This window comes from Bufo gargarizans, chromosome 3 (assembly GCF_014858855.1).
Source record: "Bufo gargarizans isolate SCDJY-AF-19 chromosome 3, ASM1485885v1, whole genome shotgun sequence".
Taxonomy (NCBI): Eukaryota; Metazoa; Chordata; class Amphibia; order Anura; family Bufonidae; genus Bufo; species Bufo gargarizans.
The window spans coordinates 162,893,082-162,909,486 of record NC_058082.1 but is presented as its reverse complement, the minus strand read 5'-3'; the positions used below and the strand labels follow the sequence as shown (position 1 = coordinate 162,909,486).

The window sequence follows — 16,405 nt, the reverse complement described above, 5'->3', positions numbered from 1 at the left end:
ACGGCTCAATATTTTTAATAAAGACCAATTAGAAAAAGTATTTTTAACCCTAAATGAGTAAAATGCAGTCATAAAAATTGCCCCCGAAGCTGTACATAGCCTTTAAGCAGTCTGTCAGTCTGTGCGCCTAGAATGAAATCTAGGACAGGTTGTAGCTGGGGTAGATTTTAGTCAACATTTACGCCAGATAACTTGCATAACCGATAATAAAGGGGCTGATGACCCTGCCCATGCCCTGCTTTTTTATTGGCGTAGTATTGCCCACTCTGGGCTGGCACCTTACAACAAAGCCTCAAGCTTTTGTGGTGTTTTTCTGCGCTTTTGCACCTGCAGTTATTGGCATGTTTCTTGTGCTAAACGCCAGCTCTGGACATGAGCTGAAAGTCCATGGGGAATATGAAATGCATTTTTTTCTCTTCTTGTGTATTTTTATTTTTATTTTTTTATAATGCACATTGTTGCAACTTTTGGTGTTTTTTCATCCCCTTCTCTAAAGGGGAACAAAACACCAGAATAAAAAATGCCATCCACACATTCCATGCGCCTAAACAGAAATCTACAACAGCTCAGAGATGCTGTAGATTTGTAGCTTCATTTGCGCCAGAAAACTGGTGTAAATGAAGATACATTTGTTGGGGTGGCTGGTCACACCCCCCTATCCTGCCCTTGCCACACACCTTTATGAAAAGTGGAGATGGCAATCCAAGAGATGTGACAATTTTTTGAAAAGTCATAGTTTTTAACGCCAGTTTTCAGATTAAAGGAAGATGCTGAATCTCCCCCATTTAGCTGGGCCTCCAGTGCCACCAGATGAAACAAAGCTATCTTGGTCGAAAATTGACTCCTAGGTTAGATACTATAAATCTGGTGGCCCTGGAGGCATAGCTTTATTTTCCTTTTGGAAGAAGAGGTAATTTTTGCATACCTATGAGACTCCTTATGCCTACTAGGTACCGTCCACAAGGGGAGATAGTACCCCCTGGATAATGGGTGACCTAAATGCATTTAAAGAGCACCTGTAACCTCTCCTCTTATGTCTGTTTTAGCAACTACTTGCATCCTCTATGTAATAACAATTCTGGAGCATCTTCTTTACGACACTATGTTGTGCCATTTCTTTATTATTCCTGCTAGAAATTATGAATAAATTACTAGCAGTTTGTAATGAAGGTCTAGACGGGTGTTACCAGGGGGCAGGGTGTCCCTGCACAGTCTGACACTATCCAATCAGTGCTGCCGGTTTCAGACTGTGTGGGGGCACACCTCTAACTGGTGGTACCCATCTGGACCTTCATTGCAAACTGCCAGCAATTCTTTCATAACTTCTAGTAGGAATAATAAAGGAACAAAACAAAATAGAATCAGAAGAATAGATTTTCCAGAATCGTTATTACACAGGGAATGCAAATAGTTACTAGAACATGTCAAGAGAGGTGACAGGTCCTCTTTAAATAAATAAAAACATGCATTTTAATGGCATTTTTACAAGCATTTCTAATGGCTTTTTTCATTGTGTGTCATTTGATACATAAGTTTTTCTTGGACTTCTTCAATTTACATGAAGAAAGCCTATGGAAAAAAACAACAGCAAAACAACAGCATTTTGATATAAACACTATGTACCCCAAAACCCCTAAAAAGCGCCATAAACCAAAACACCTTGGATGTAGCCATTCTCATAATTCACTCTAGATTTTAAACTAATGGGAGGAATATATTCCTTGGGTAAAAACAAAACTGAAAACACTGTATGAAACCGATTTCCAAGAAAAAAATTGCCAGTTAGCGGTATAGTGCCCTTTTTTTATGACCTCTGTTTTCAGCTTCATATCTTGGGCACAGTAACCCATCTGGCAGAGAGCACGTTTACCCAGGTTGCCATAGGCCCTGCAAGCCCAGTACGCCCTGGTATCTGCCTATATTCACCTTGGAAACAATAAACCTATGTGCATGCCTGTAATTTTGTATATAATTGATGTCGTTAGCTATTGATACACCTTCCATCTGCCTCTTAAGTAGCACGGATTTAGCCTGTGCCTGGATATGTAGAGCAGAGTTTGGATGTATACTGTCTCTGGTGCAATATTAATTATGTACTTTAACCATAAAACACTAATTGCGATGACAAGATGCTGGCAGGCGCTCCGATAGGCACTTAGCACACATCTGTTAATTTGTACGATGATGCTTCAGCAGGACTTGCTCAATAGATCTGTTTGTCTTTCAGACAGAGCATGTTGCACCATATGATGTTGTTCCATCGATGCGCCCCGTGGTCCTTGTTGGCCCTTCTCTCAAAGGATATGAGGTACCGTCATACTGAGGTGGGATGAGCTGCCATTGGAGAATGGGGGGGTTGGGGCAAATAATCTACAAGAGGCATGTGGTTTGGTTTTTGAATTAAGGGACACATTTATGAAAACTTTCTAAAAGAACAACCTTTGCCAAGCAATCAATCACAGAGCAAAGCTTTAATTGTTTTAAAGAATACTGTACCATAATTGTCCTAGGATAATACTAAATGACAAAATAAAATATTAAAGGAGCACTGCCACCTCAGTCATTCATGGCTGCCATGGGAGTACCTGTCTGATGTGATGGCCAAGTTGGCCAGAGTTACGGCAACAGTCAAGCGGGCTGTGCAGAACTCTTTCTTTAGTTCTCATATAGGGTCCATTCACATGACCATATCCGTTTTGATTGTAGATCCATAAGACACGGATACTGGCCGCGTGCGTCCTATATTTTGTGGTTCCTCATATTCTGCCCTGTGCAAAACGGACAAGAATAGGACATATTCTATCTTTTTTGCAGGGCTGCGGAACGGACATATGGATGCGGATACCACACTGGTTGCTGTCAACATCTTTTGCGGCCCCATTGAAATGAATGGGTCTGCTTCCGATCTGCAAAAAATGCGGACGTGTGACTGGACCCTTAATTCTATGGGAGTTACACAAACTGTGTAGCACAGCCCGTTCAGCTGTTTACATAACTCTGCCCACCGTAACCGCCACATAAGACAAATATTCAGACCATAGCCATGCATGGCTGGAATAGGACTACCCATTTAAGTAACCTGTAAGTTGTTAATGTATCATAGCGGCTACATCAATTGCTCATTTTTGGATTTTTTGTACGTTTACACCCTGCTCACCACTTTACCAAAAAGGTGGGTGGGTCTTAGATGGGGCTTAGTGGAGGGGCGTGGTCTTTCAAGGCCCAGCTCATTGCTGGCATAGATTTGACGTTATGGCATACAGAGGACCAGAGCTGCACGTCTTAATAAATTAAGCAGATCTCACTCTAGTTCAAAGTTGATCAAGACCGACACATAAAATACCAGTCTAATAATAATCTTTATATAGCTCCACCATTTTCTGCAGAGTTTTACAATTCAGAGGCAAAATTAAAGGCTAATATACAACTGATACACTAGGAGTGAGAGCCCTGCGCCCAAGAGTTTGCAATCTATGAGGAAATAGGGGTGACACATAAGGTAAAGGTAATTGTTATATGAAGTGGTTCAGACATCTTTGTTACTAAAAGGAATTGTGCAGATCAAACTGCATGAGCTAGTGCTTTGGGTGTGGGGATGTCAGAAGAGGAACTTCAGATCTGAAAATTATGGGTTGGAGGGGGGGTATTGCGGGAAGAGTCAGTTTAGGGAACATGATAAGCCTGCCTGGAACTATGTGTTTTTAAGGCACACTTTAAGGTAACGAAGTTGGGAATTCACCTGATTGTCCTAGGCAGAGCATTCCAGAGAGTTGGTGCAGCTCGAGAAAAGTCTTAAAGACGGGAGTGAGAGGTACGAATTATGGAGAATGTTAGTCTTAGATCGTTGGCAGACTGGAGAGTAGGGTGGTAAACAGAAATGAGGGAGGAGATGTATGGGAGTGCATTACTATGGAGAACTTTGTGGGTGAAGGTGAGAAGTTTGAAATGTATTCTGTGGTGGATGGGCAACCAGTGAAGTGACTGGCAGACTAGTAGCATCAGCTGAGCTGACTCAGTAGAAAACAATCTCTGGGGAAAAAAGGAGAATGAGAGGCCATATCTCCAGACTGGCACAAATAGGAGAGTTACATGATATTTGTTCCTCTGTAAGATTCAGATGTAGCTTTTCTGTGCCAGCTGAAGGGAGTAATATCTGTATTTTGGTTTTGGGAAAATATGGAGATGTACAGTTCATAGAAATTATTATTAATAATAGTAATACGCTACATTATCCTTGTCAGGTACAGTTCTGGACAGAATAGTAATATTGTCTGCATGACTACAGGAGGGTTTATTCCATTCATTGAAGGGAACATTTAGCCATTTGTTACATTCAATAAACTGGAAAATTGGAACAAAGAAAAATAAAATGCTTGATCCAAAAACAAATAAGAGTGTAGATGTTACATTGTAATTCCGCATCAGCAGTCTGCTCTCTTAGCATTTTTTTTCCATTGTATCAGCTAACGTTTGAGGAGCCTACAAATACACTGTATCAGCAAAGATACTGGTTTAAATGGTTCACTATTATCCATGTGGGAATTCTAGCAAGAAGGAAAAACTCCTAAACAGCAAAAAGTCCTGAATACCGAATCTGTACTGTTATCTACAGCTACACAATAGGTGCCGATGATGCACTTTATCGGTGACCTATACTGAGGTTTATCACTTACAGTGCAGATTGAATCACGGTGACAAGTGATAAAAATCCTATCGGTATCATTATGTATTGACTTTTGGTTTTGTTGCATCAAGACTTTAGATTAGGTAGAGATCTACCCAAACTAGGAACTTTTTGAATGTAGCACTTTTATCAATTTTGTAATAACTCAAAGTCATGTTCTCATCATAGGTTAATATACAGTGGGATGCGAAAGTTTGGGCAGCCTTGTTAATCGTCATGATTTTCCTGTATAAATCGTTGGTTGTTACGATAAAAAATGTCAGTTAAAAATATCATATAGGAGACACACACAGTGATATTTGAGAAATGAAATGAAGTTTATTGGATTTAGAGAAAGTGTGCTATAATTGTTTAAACAAAATTAGGCAGGTGCATAAATTTGGGCACCACAAAAAAGAAATGAAATCAATATTTAGTAGATCCTCTTTTTGCAGAAATTACAGCCTCTAAACGCTTCCTGTAGGTTCCAATGAGAGTCTGGATTCTGGTTGAAGGTATTTTGGACCATTCCTCTTTACAAAACATCTTTAGTTTATTCAGGTTTGATGGCTTCCGAGCATGGACAGCTCTCTTTAAGTCACACCACAGATTTTCAATTATATTTAGGTCTGGTTACTGAGATGGCCATTCCAGAACGTTGTACTTGTTCCTCTGCATAAATGCCTTAGTGGATTTTGAGCAGTGTTTAGGGTCGTTGTCTTGTTGAAAGATCCAGCCCTGGCGCAGTTTCAGCTTTGTCACTGATTCCTGGACATTGGTCTCCAGAATCTGCTGATACTGAGTGGAATCCATGCGTCCCTCAACTTTGACAAGATTCCCAGTCCCTGCACTGGCCACACAGCCCCACAGCATGATGGAACCACCACCATATTTTACTGTAGGTAGCAGGTGTTTTTCTTGGAAGCTGTGTTCTTTTTCCTCCATGCATAACGCCCCTTGTTATGGCCAAATAACTCAATTTTAGTTTCATCAGTCCACAGCAGCTTATTCCAAAATGAAGCTGGCTTGACCAAATGTGCTTTAGCCCACCTCAAGCGGCACTTTTTGTGCTGTGGGCGGAGAAAAGGCTTCCTCTGCATCACTCTCGCATACAGCATCTCCTTGTGTAAAGTGCGCCGAATGGTTGAACGATGCACAGTGACTCCATCTGCAGCAAGATGATGTTGTAGGTGTCACGGCCATGGTCATGGCTGTTGCCTGCGGTTTGGTTTGGTTGTTCAACCACAGGTGAGGGCCGCTAGTGTGTTGTCTCACTTGTGGTTGCCGCTGGCAACAAGTTATTTTGTATTGTCGCAGTAGAGCAGCCTGAGCTGGTGCTAGGCAGCTTGCGGCAATGTTCATGCGGTTGCACCTAGCAACCTCTCAGTTAGGTGTGTGTGTATGTTATGCACTTTGTATGTCTGGTGTGCACGAAGTTTATGTTAGGTGTGCACTGTGACACTTCCCTTCACTGTGGCTGCTCGTGGCAACGTTTGGTATGGTGTACATGTGGTGGCAGTGTCTCGGCCTTCTTGCTGACTCCCAGGAAATGGTTGCCACCCATGTCGTTGCCTGCGGTAACAGCTACAGTGTGATGTGTATTTGGACACTTCCCCTTTAAGTGGTTTCACTCCCTGTTAGTGCTGGAAGGGTTAATTCCCTCTCCTTGTGTGTCCCCGCCATTCCTTCACCGTGTTCCGTTTTGGCGTCCCCTTATTTTATATTGCACGTTTGTTTTTTTGGTGTGCGGTAGCACGCCTTCGAAAGAGGGTGCGGCATGCAGCGCCATCTGCTTTCGGCCTGCATGCGCGTTCTCCGGAGGGAGAGCGTTTTGGGCATCACTGTTAACGGCGCGGTTGGTGGCTTATTCCCCGCCACCTTACCTTCCTTGTCCGTGTTGGTGATCCCTCGTCCCTCTCTATGTTCCTATCTCTGGTCGTCTGCTGGCAGCATTCCGTTAGTGTTCCGGCTGTGTGCTGGGTTGGAGTGTCTGTTGGCAGTGACTGGAGTGGGGACGTTAATAGAGAGTGGACACAGTGTCAGTGCGGTCTCCTCGGGCTGTTTCTTTGCTGGTCTCTTGTTCCTGTGTGTTGTTCCAGAGGCTGGCAGTCGGATCCTGGTTCCTGTGTGTTGTTCCAGGGTCCGGCAGCAGTCCTGGGGAGACTCACAGGTACTGACACTGATTCCCCTTCTCCTATCCCCTTGTTGGGTCCCGCACCAGTTTCTTTTTTTGGTGGGGGGGCTTTGAGGGGTGGGAGTGTCACGGCCATGGTCATGGTCGTGACTCCTGAAACGCATGCTGTTGTCTGCGGTTTGATTTGGTTGTTCAACCACAGGTGAGGGCCGCTAGTGTGTGGCCTCACTTGTGGTTGCCGCGGGCAACAAGTTATTTTGTATTGTCTCAGTAGAGCAGCCTGAGCTGGTTCTAGGCAGCTTGCGGCAATGTTCATGCGGTTGCACCTAGCAACCTCTCAGTTAGGTGTGGTTATGTTATGCACTTTGTATGTCTGGTGTGCACGAAGTTTATGTTAGGTGTGCACTGTGACACTTCCCTTCACTGTGGCTGCCCGTGGCAACGTTTGGTATGGTGTACATGTGGTGGCAGTGTCTCGGCCTTCTTGCTGAGTCCCAGGACATGGTTGCCACCCATGTTGTTGCCTGCGGTAACAGCTACAGTGTGATGTGTATTTGGACACTTCCCCTTTAAGTGGTTTCACTCCCTGTTAGTGATGGAAGGGTTAATTCCCTCTCCTTGTGTGTCTTTGTGGGTGTGGCCACTTTGGGCTATAAAGCCTCTTTGGTGATCAGAAGCTGAGGGGGTTCTTCAGCCATGCTTTGCTGGAGATATCCTCCTGGTAATTCCATCTGCCAGTGGGGGCCACCCTTGTGGTCATAAACAAATTGTTATGTATTGTTTATACACAATGTTATGAGGATGTGTTTGTGTGTCATGTCTATTCTTTACAGCGTATGGTTTCCTGGTGTCCTGTGTGGTGTGTGTGCTCTGTCGTTTGTGTTTGTGGACAGCAGAACTGATACTTGGGTCCCAGGCTCTGTGTCTGTGGCAGGTAAGTGTTAGTACTAGTTGCACTTGCCTGCCATTGCCATATGACTGTTTCTGTTTCCCCTGTCTTTATAGTTTGGCCATCTTTAGACTCCTATTTCTCCATGTCCAGGAGGAACAGGTAGTCTACCCAGCTCCTAGCTTAGGGACCTGCGGAGGGCTAGTAGGGACCCGAGGTTCCAGAGCATGAGCCCTCCTACCTTCAAGGTCGGCTCATGTCGCTAGGAGTTAGGGTCAGATTAGGGAAGCAATAGGAGGTGACCTGCTCCCTAATTCTGTGGTTCTGGCCAAGTCGTGACTACCATCCTCCACCATCGCACGGATGAGGGTTTTCCCCATCCTCAGCCGTGACAGTAGGTCTTTGATGCTGGTCTGTGGGTTGACTCTGACTGTTCTCACCATTCGTTGCTTCTGTCTATCCGAGATTTTTCTTGGTCTGCCACTTCGAGCCTTAACTTGAATTGAGCCTGTGGTCTTCCATTTCCTCAATATGTTCCTAACTGTGGAGACAGCTTTCTGTATCCTTCCTCTAAACCATGATGGTGAACAATCTTTGTCTTCAGGTCATTTGAGAGTTGTTTTAAGACCCCCCATGTTGCTACTCTTCAGAGAAAATTAAAAGATGAGGGAAACTTACAATTGAACCCCTTAAATACTCTTTCTCATAATTGGATTCACCTGTGTATGTAGGTCAGGGGTCACTGAGCTTACCAAGCCAATTTGAGTTCCAATAATGAGTTCTAAAGGTTTTGGAATCAATAAAATGACAACAGTGCCCAAATTTATGCACCTGCCTTATTTTGTTTAAACAATTATAGCACACGTTCTGTAAATCCAATAAACTTCATTTCACTTCTCAAATATCACTGTGTGTGTCTCCTATATGATATATTTAACTGACATTTTTTATCATTACAACCAACGATTTATACTGGAAAATCATGACGATTAACAAGGTTGCCCAAACTTTCGCATCCCACTGTATGTAATTTTTGTCTGGTGAAAATTATAGATATGTATTATTGGGTTGTATCTGGATTTATTGCAGTATGCAGGATATTGATATCCCCAGTGTTATGCCGCTGACTACTTTTTGATTTGGGTTGTCATTAATGTATATGGTCTTGCACCTATGTCTCTTTCCACTAGGGAAGAATACCTCTGGTGTGCTCCGATACAGGCTCTGTGCATCTGCATGATGCCTAAAGTGAAAACAAAATATATGAATGTCCTGAAATACAGATTATGGATCTTGCCGATATGAGACTGTGCTCACTAATGATCAGCATTGTTATCAGAAAGAGTATAAAATTATTTGGAAAATTTCCTCAAAGAGCCCATGCCATGGCCATTTTAATATTTTAGTTTTTTGATAATTGTTTTATTGTGGATTCTAAGGTATGGGAATAAATAGGCTTAAAAAAATAGCTAAGTGGGGGGGCTTGGCAGCTGAGCTCGATGGCCGCATGAACTTTTAGCTCCTGCACAAAACGACTTTCATAGCGTGGTTTCCCCTCTCTTTTATCGTCTTACCCTGGCAAACTGTGCCTAAAGCCTATCCACCATGCCTAGAGGCAAGAGAGCTCACGCCAAGAAAGGCAGGCTTGATTTCTATTTTGACAAGGACGCTAAAGCTGAGCCAATGGGCCTGGTGAATCCTCGACCATCACCGCCAGCCTCCGAAGCAGCACCTACGTTCCTCTCCGCCGTTGCAGCGAGATTTCTCCCGGCATGCAAACAACATCCTACACTCACTTCAAGACCTCATGCCTGTAGCCGGGAACTCTTTGAGCAGTGGATCAGTCAGGTCGTCTCCATCTCCTGAACTGGCGAGGGCGCATACGCTATCTTTCCTCGACATGAGGAGTCCAGAGAAACAAAGGCCTAGAGTTCAGTCTGCTGCGTCAGAGGAGGTGAGCCCAGAGCCCCCTGCTACTCACCCAATCTCCTCCATATTAGTGAGGTTCCCCACATCTGAACAGCCTGCCTCAGGCAACCTTCTGAGGGACATGCTGATGGTCTTTAGCGCTGCTCTCCACAAGGACTTCTCCTCCTTACTAGTCCCGCTCCAATCCTCCATTTCAAGCCTAGATAATAGAGTCCTGAATGTGGAGACTAAAGTGGGTGAATTAGCTACAACCCATAATCAACTGATAGATAACCAGGAAGAAATTTTAGCAGATATTGACCACATAAAGGCCAAGCTGAATGACCTAGAGGATCGCTCTAGGCAAAATAATATAAAGTTTCGGGGAATCCCGGAGGAAATTGGGCCCTCTGACCTTATTGACTATCTGAAGACCCTTATGGAAAAACTTCTGCCCTCCTGCTCTGCCCAGGACATGATCATAGATCGGGCCCACAGGATCCCTAGACCCCGACATTTGCCAGAGACCATAGCTAGAGACACTTTGGCCTGGATCCACTTTTTCCGGACCAAGGAAGCTGTCCTGTCGGCAGCCCATCAGCTCTCGGAGATGCCAGCACCTTATCAGTCAGTGAAACTTTATACAGACTGCGCTGCGGCAGAGGAGACTGCTGACCCCTGTTACTATAGTCCTAAGAGAACACAAAATTGCTTACAAGTGGGGCTTACCTGTAAAGCTTTTGCTTACTTACAGTGGTAAACACCACAGTATTGCCTCCGTGGATGAAGTTTGCCGCCTGTTGGGATCATGGAGCATATCCTTACCATCTTCAGAGGCGATTCGCCAATCTCCTCTGCAGCATCTGATCTGTGAGTGGCACACAGTCAGTGCAAAGAGGGGTACCAAACACAGATTTTAGACATTGTGCCATGGAGTCTATTTCTAGTGCTTGGCATCAGTCAGGACTTTTAGAAGTCCTTTGTCCGGATTATACACCTCTTCGGATGGATTACTTCACTCCGGTTTTGAGCTTTCTGTTTCTTTTATTTTGGTTTCTACCTGTTCTAACGTTTCCTTTTAATGTTCTATACTTACTTCAATTATATTGTCTCAGATGATTATACTGTGCCGGGAGCGGGAGACGTGGCAAGACAACTGCTTTGTGCCCTTAAAGGCTTAGCTGGTGATCTAGGCATTTCAGCCATTCCCCATGGTTCTTAAATTAGTTTCTTTGAATGCCAAAGGGCTTAACAGCCCCCAAAAACCTTATATGTGGTCAGAGGCTCTACATCTCAAGGCTGATATACTTTGCATGCAAGATTCACACATTGTAAGCAAAGATGCTCACAGGATCCAGCATCATTTATTCCCCCATGTCGTACAGTCCCATTACCATAAAAAGCAGAGGGGGGTTATTCTAGCCTTCAGTAATTCTATTGCCTTTTCACCTAGTACCACTATCTTAGATTCGAATTGCAGATTTATTATCCTAGTGTGTACTGTGAATAATATCCCATATACCATAGTTGCTCTATATGCTCCAAATAAACATCAACTGCAATTTCTTAACAAGGTGATGGCTAAGATTGCAAAAGTGCAGAGAGGCCACCTCATTGTTTCCGGAGATTTTAACATAGTGCCTGACGCTGAAGTGGACTCCACAGCCAGCACTAGAGGACTATACCCCACTCTTAACCCCATACTGAGACGTAGGGAACTGTACAACATTTGGAGACTCCATCGTGCATCTGCGCGGGACTATTCCTTTTTTTTCGCCAGTGCATAACACCTATTCCCGCATTGACTTATTTCCGCTTAGCAGATCACTTCTCCTGCTGGCCACACAATCCACCATAGGGACGATTAAGTGGTCTGACCACGCCACCATATCCTTTTCAATACAATAAACTTACAGTACTAGAGACACCCTCTGGTGCTGTAGCCCCGATGTTATCTCTAACCCGGTTTATAGGGCAGAATTGGCTCAGGCTTTGGTCGAGTATTTTCGGTTAAACAGAGACTCGGTTTCTAGCGCATACAGTTTATGGAACGCCCATAAGGCTTTTGTCCGGGGAATATTTATCAAACTAGGCCATCACGCAAAAAAGCATAGGGAACAAAAAATGAAAGCTATATTTTCCCAGCTAACCTCACTAGAATCCCTAAACAAGACCTCCTTCTCTTTAGAAAGAGCTATTCAAATTCATTCCCTTAGAACACAACTTAGAGACTGCCTCCTTTTTACCTATGAGAAAAACATGAGATCAGTAAAGGCACGATATTACTCTTAGGCCTCTTTCAGAGGGGCGTTGCGCGATTTTTCCGCCCGAGTGCAAAACATTGTAATGTGTTTTGCACTCGCGTGAGAAAAATCGGCATGTTTGGTACCCAAACCCGAACTTCTTCACAGAAGTTCGGGCTTGGGATCGGTATTCTGTAGATTGTATTATTTTCCCTTATAACATGGTTATAAGGGAAAATAATATCATTCTGAATACAGAAAGCATAGTACAATAGCGCTGGAGGGGTTACATTTTTTTTAAAATAATTAAACTCACCTTAATCCACTTGATCGCACAGCCCGGCTTCTCTTCTGTCTTCTTTTTTGCTGTGTGCAAGAAAAGGACCTGTGGTGACGTTACTCCGGTCATCACATGGGCCATCACATGATCCATCACCATGGTAAAAGATCATGTGACCGACCATGTGATGACCGGAGTGACGTCACCACAGGTCCTTTTCCTGCACACAGCAAAAAAAGAAGACAGAAGAGAAGCCGGGCTGCGCGAGCAAGTGGATTAATGTGAGTTTAATTATTATAATATTTTTTTTAACCCCTCCAGCACTATTGTACTATGCATTCTGTATTCAGAATTATATTATTTTCCCTTATAACCATGTTATAAGGGAAAATAATAATGATCGGGTCTCCATCCCGATCGTCTCCTAGCAACCGTGAGTGAAAATCGCACCGCATCCGCACTTGCTTGTGGATGCTTGCGATTTTCACGCAACCCCATTCACTTCTATGGGGCCTGCGTTACGTGAAAAACGCACAAAGGGGAGCATGCTGCGATTTTCACGCAACGTACAAGTGACACGCCCCCTGAAGAAGCGAGGCGAAACGCGCGTCGGGCTAAGGGCCATTATCCTCTCTCCTCTCCTGGTTAGTATTGGCTGTTCTCTTGTATTATTGACACATTGGTGCCTGTGCAAATCTTGCGCTGACCTCTCTGCAACATTATTGCAATGATTATGATAATTTGGTGACATGTGGTCTGGTATATAGTTGCTTTTCCCCTGTGTGGGTATACCGTACATATGTACTTTTACAATTATATTGCATCAATTGAGGTGTGCAACTCTGTGACTCAGCCTAACTTTACCATAGGTATTTACATTGTGAGGATAGATGGTGGCTCTTTTTGTACTTGTCACATTATCCTCCTGCATCACTACCATTATATGAAATCGCATTTTTGTACTATTTATGTATTATTCTCTTTAAAATAATAAAGATTGAGTTATACTATATGTGTGAGACTTAGTGGGTGTTTTGTTGAATTAACACACATATTATCCTATTGGCATTTAACTTTTGCCTGTTTAATCATCAGATGTTGTGTACTCTGGTTATAATTTCTGCTGTTTTAGGGATTGAAGTGGATTTACAACAATTGTATGTATGAGAAGAAATTGAAAGAACCATTAAAATGTAACCTTACAACACAGATAGTCCTCCTAATTTACATACTGCCCATGTAGTGTAGCTCGGCAACTATTGTTCCAATAGTGTCATAAGCAGGACAAGTGGAAACAACCAGCAAGCTTCCCTACTTCAGTGGCAGTTCCGCACGCTGAGAGTCTGGTTTCTCCCTCATTTATCAGTGAGATCAGTCTTGCATCCAGTCAGTCAATAATCTTTAGTCGGATTTGCCTGCAGCATGTCATTAAACTTTAAAGACTCTCTACAGCCGCCTAGCAATTCCATTTTGGTGTATTACAGAAGAGGGTAATCACAGTACATTTTTTTTATTTGATGGAAAATATGAAAAATTGTATTTGCTTTGCTTACAGACGTGTCCTCATTAACTCCCTTAATTTGTTATATCTCAAGATGTGTGGTGTGAGATAAAAGAGAAAGAAAAAAAAAGTTGATGTTTTATGGATATCTCTGGTGGACACTATCAATCAGCCATCTGCTCCATAGACTCCCATGTTAAAAAAGTACACTTCTAACATTTTTTTTTACCGTATAGCCATAACGGATACATCTATCGGCCACCTGTTGCCTGTAGGCTCCCATGTTAAAACATGTATACATTAAAGAGTCCTTAAAGAGTTTGTCTCATCTCAGGCATTCAGGGCATATCGCTAGGTCCTACCTCTCCAAATGGGGCCCCCCCCCCAAAGTGAAGGAGAGCGCGGCCACCCTCCATTCACAACTATGGGAATTCTGGAAATAACCGAGTACTGGCTGAGCCATTTCTAGCAGTCCCATAGCAGTGAATGAAGAGCACACACGTATGCACTCTAGGGGCCTCTTTCTGGAGATAGGAGCGGGTTGCACAGGTGGGACCCTCACCTAGCAATATGCCATCAAAAGGGGTTATGCACACTGCCGTTGGTCGGCCGTTCCGTGCATTGGGGACCGCAATTTGCGGCCCCCAATGCACGGGCAACATCAATGGGTCAGTGATCCGTCCGCACCACAAAAAAATAGAACATGTTCTATTTTTTAGCGGTGGGGAGGCACAGAGAGAAACCCCTGGAAAGCACTCCCTAGTGCTTGCATGGGGTTCCGCGCCTCCATTCCGCACTGACCTTCCGGATTGTGGACCCATTAAAGTGAATGAGTCCGTGATGCGGGGTGCACACGGCCGGTGCCCGCATATTGTGGACCCGCTGTTTGCGGGCCTCAATACGGGCACGGCCGGGCAATAGCCGTGTGCATGAGCCCAAAGTCTGAGCTGGACCTACCCCATTAAAAAAGTTCAAGGTAAGGGTGGACACATGTTTATGCTCTCACTTTGTAGTCTCATCAGTGAGAACTCATATGTATTTGCTACCACAGTGCAACAGCAAATAATACCCTCATATTTGACTTTTAGAAAAAAAGAATGCACTGAAAGAACTTCATTTTGTTATATTACTATGCTATTAAACCAGTGGGTGTCCCACCACAGAGACTCTTCCAGTCCTGTATATCATACAGTTTCATTCTTATTGCTCCGCTGCCCAATTACTGCATCCTGGTGCATCCTGGTGCATCCTTGCTCTCAGTTGTGCACAGGTTCTCCAGGTGTTGAAGCCTGCAGTACACATCTGAAAGATGCCCACCTGGTGGTTTGTATCTCTGCCACAGCAGGTTGCTTGGCGTGGAGCCCCTACAGTTTAATTGGCAGGGGGAAAGAGCTGGTACAGTGAAGTAAAAATGGAGTTCTCCTTAAGCAAAGTAAAATCTGCTCTGTAGTGGCACTGTGTTAATTTACTAATTAAAAGTCATCTATCGTGAGCCACTTACTCAGCTCTGTTTCCTCAAAGTTCAATAAGCAATTGGATATTAAAGGCATGTGCTGAGTCAGACCTCATTCCTACAGCTTATTCACAAGGAGCATAATAATGTGTGACAAGGACAAGCCACTCGGCGATTCTCGCACCACACATGATTATTATACAAACTGTTAGACTTCTGCATGGAAGGTCCTAATTACTGCATTAGGGAACACAAGGTGCGTCTTGCTCCGCCACTTATTGGACTACATGTAATACCTTTTTAAATCATTGGTGCTGTCTTGTTGTTTCCATTGTGTCTTGGCTTTATGTAGATTAGTAATAACTGGTTTATGTGTCTTAGTATTGATTAGAGAGAATGATTTAAACCACCTATTAGCCATGTGTCATGGTGCCATTATAGACATTTAACCTCTTATAATTCACACGTAGAACATGCTGCTTACCTCTGAACTGATTGCTACAACCTTAGTTTTTTTTTTTTTATGATTGGTATGTACAAAAGAAAAATCACTCAATTAGGTTTTCTATGAAAAGTTTCAGTAATTGTTTCCCTTGGGCACCCTGTATGCATACCCTTATGCTGGTAAACGTCTTTATTACCTCTATTTCCCTTTATTTCTTAAGGCCCCTTCTCACTGGCTAAGCATTGGGCAGATCATCGCTACCAAGTTAGTTAGCGATAATCTGCCAGTGTAACAATGCCGCCGATTACAGGATGAATGAGCGAAACGCTTGCTCATCAGGTGATTGGATCTTTCATGTGGTCACATAAATCTTCATTTGGAGGAGATCGCTGCATGTATATGTTGCGATCTCCTTCGCTGATGACCAACCAATTGTCAAGAACGAACGCTTCCTTCCCAACAGTCTTCTGCTCAGTTAAACAGTGTAATAGGCTCTTTAGGTATGGCTGTTAATATTAAGATAAACTGAATACTAATGATTGTTTCCTGCGATTATGAGACATAATAGGGTTGCCTGTGGTTAGATAAAAAACAGTGCTGTTCTGGCCTTTGGGTTATATCTAGGATTGCAGTTGAGTCTCATTTGCTTCAATGGGCTGTGTTGCAATAGCCCCTCAAACAGGTGTTTTAAACATACTGTTTTTATATTGCCAGACAAGGAGGTTTGACCCAAGTATGGATGGATGGATAATGGGTTGATGGAGATCTACATTAATGGAAATAGCAAGGTTGGGTCCATTGAGATGTACTTGAAAGGGAAGTAGGGAGGAAAGGTCCATGGAGATCTTCATAATTAGGAAGTAGGAAGGGTGGGTCCATCCATGCAGAT

General features: G+C 43.5%; 1 protein-coding gene across 4 annotated transcripts in view; it reads left to right on the top strand.

The window, feature by feature from the left end:
- The window catches only part of CACNB3 (calcium voltage-gated channel auxiliary subunit beta 3), a 140,726-nt gene that overhangs the window by 104,662 nt on the left and 19,659 nt on the right, over positions 1–16,405 (top strand). For all 4 annotated transcript variants that reach the window (XM_044285224.1, XM_044285226.1, XM_044285227.1 and 1 more), the window contains one exon: positions 2,228–2,308. In XM_044285224.1, the coding sequence (XP_044141159.1) occupies positions 2,228–2,308 (81 nt within the window). The remainder of the gene's footprint in view (positions 1–2,227; positions 2,309–16,405) is intronic.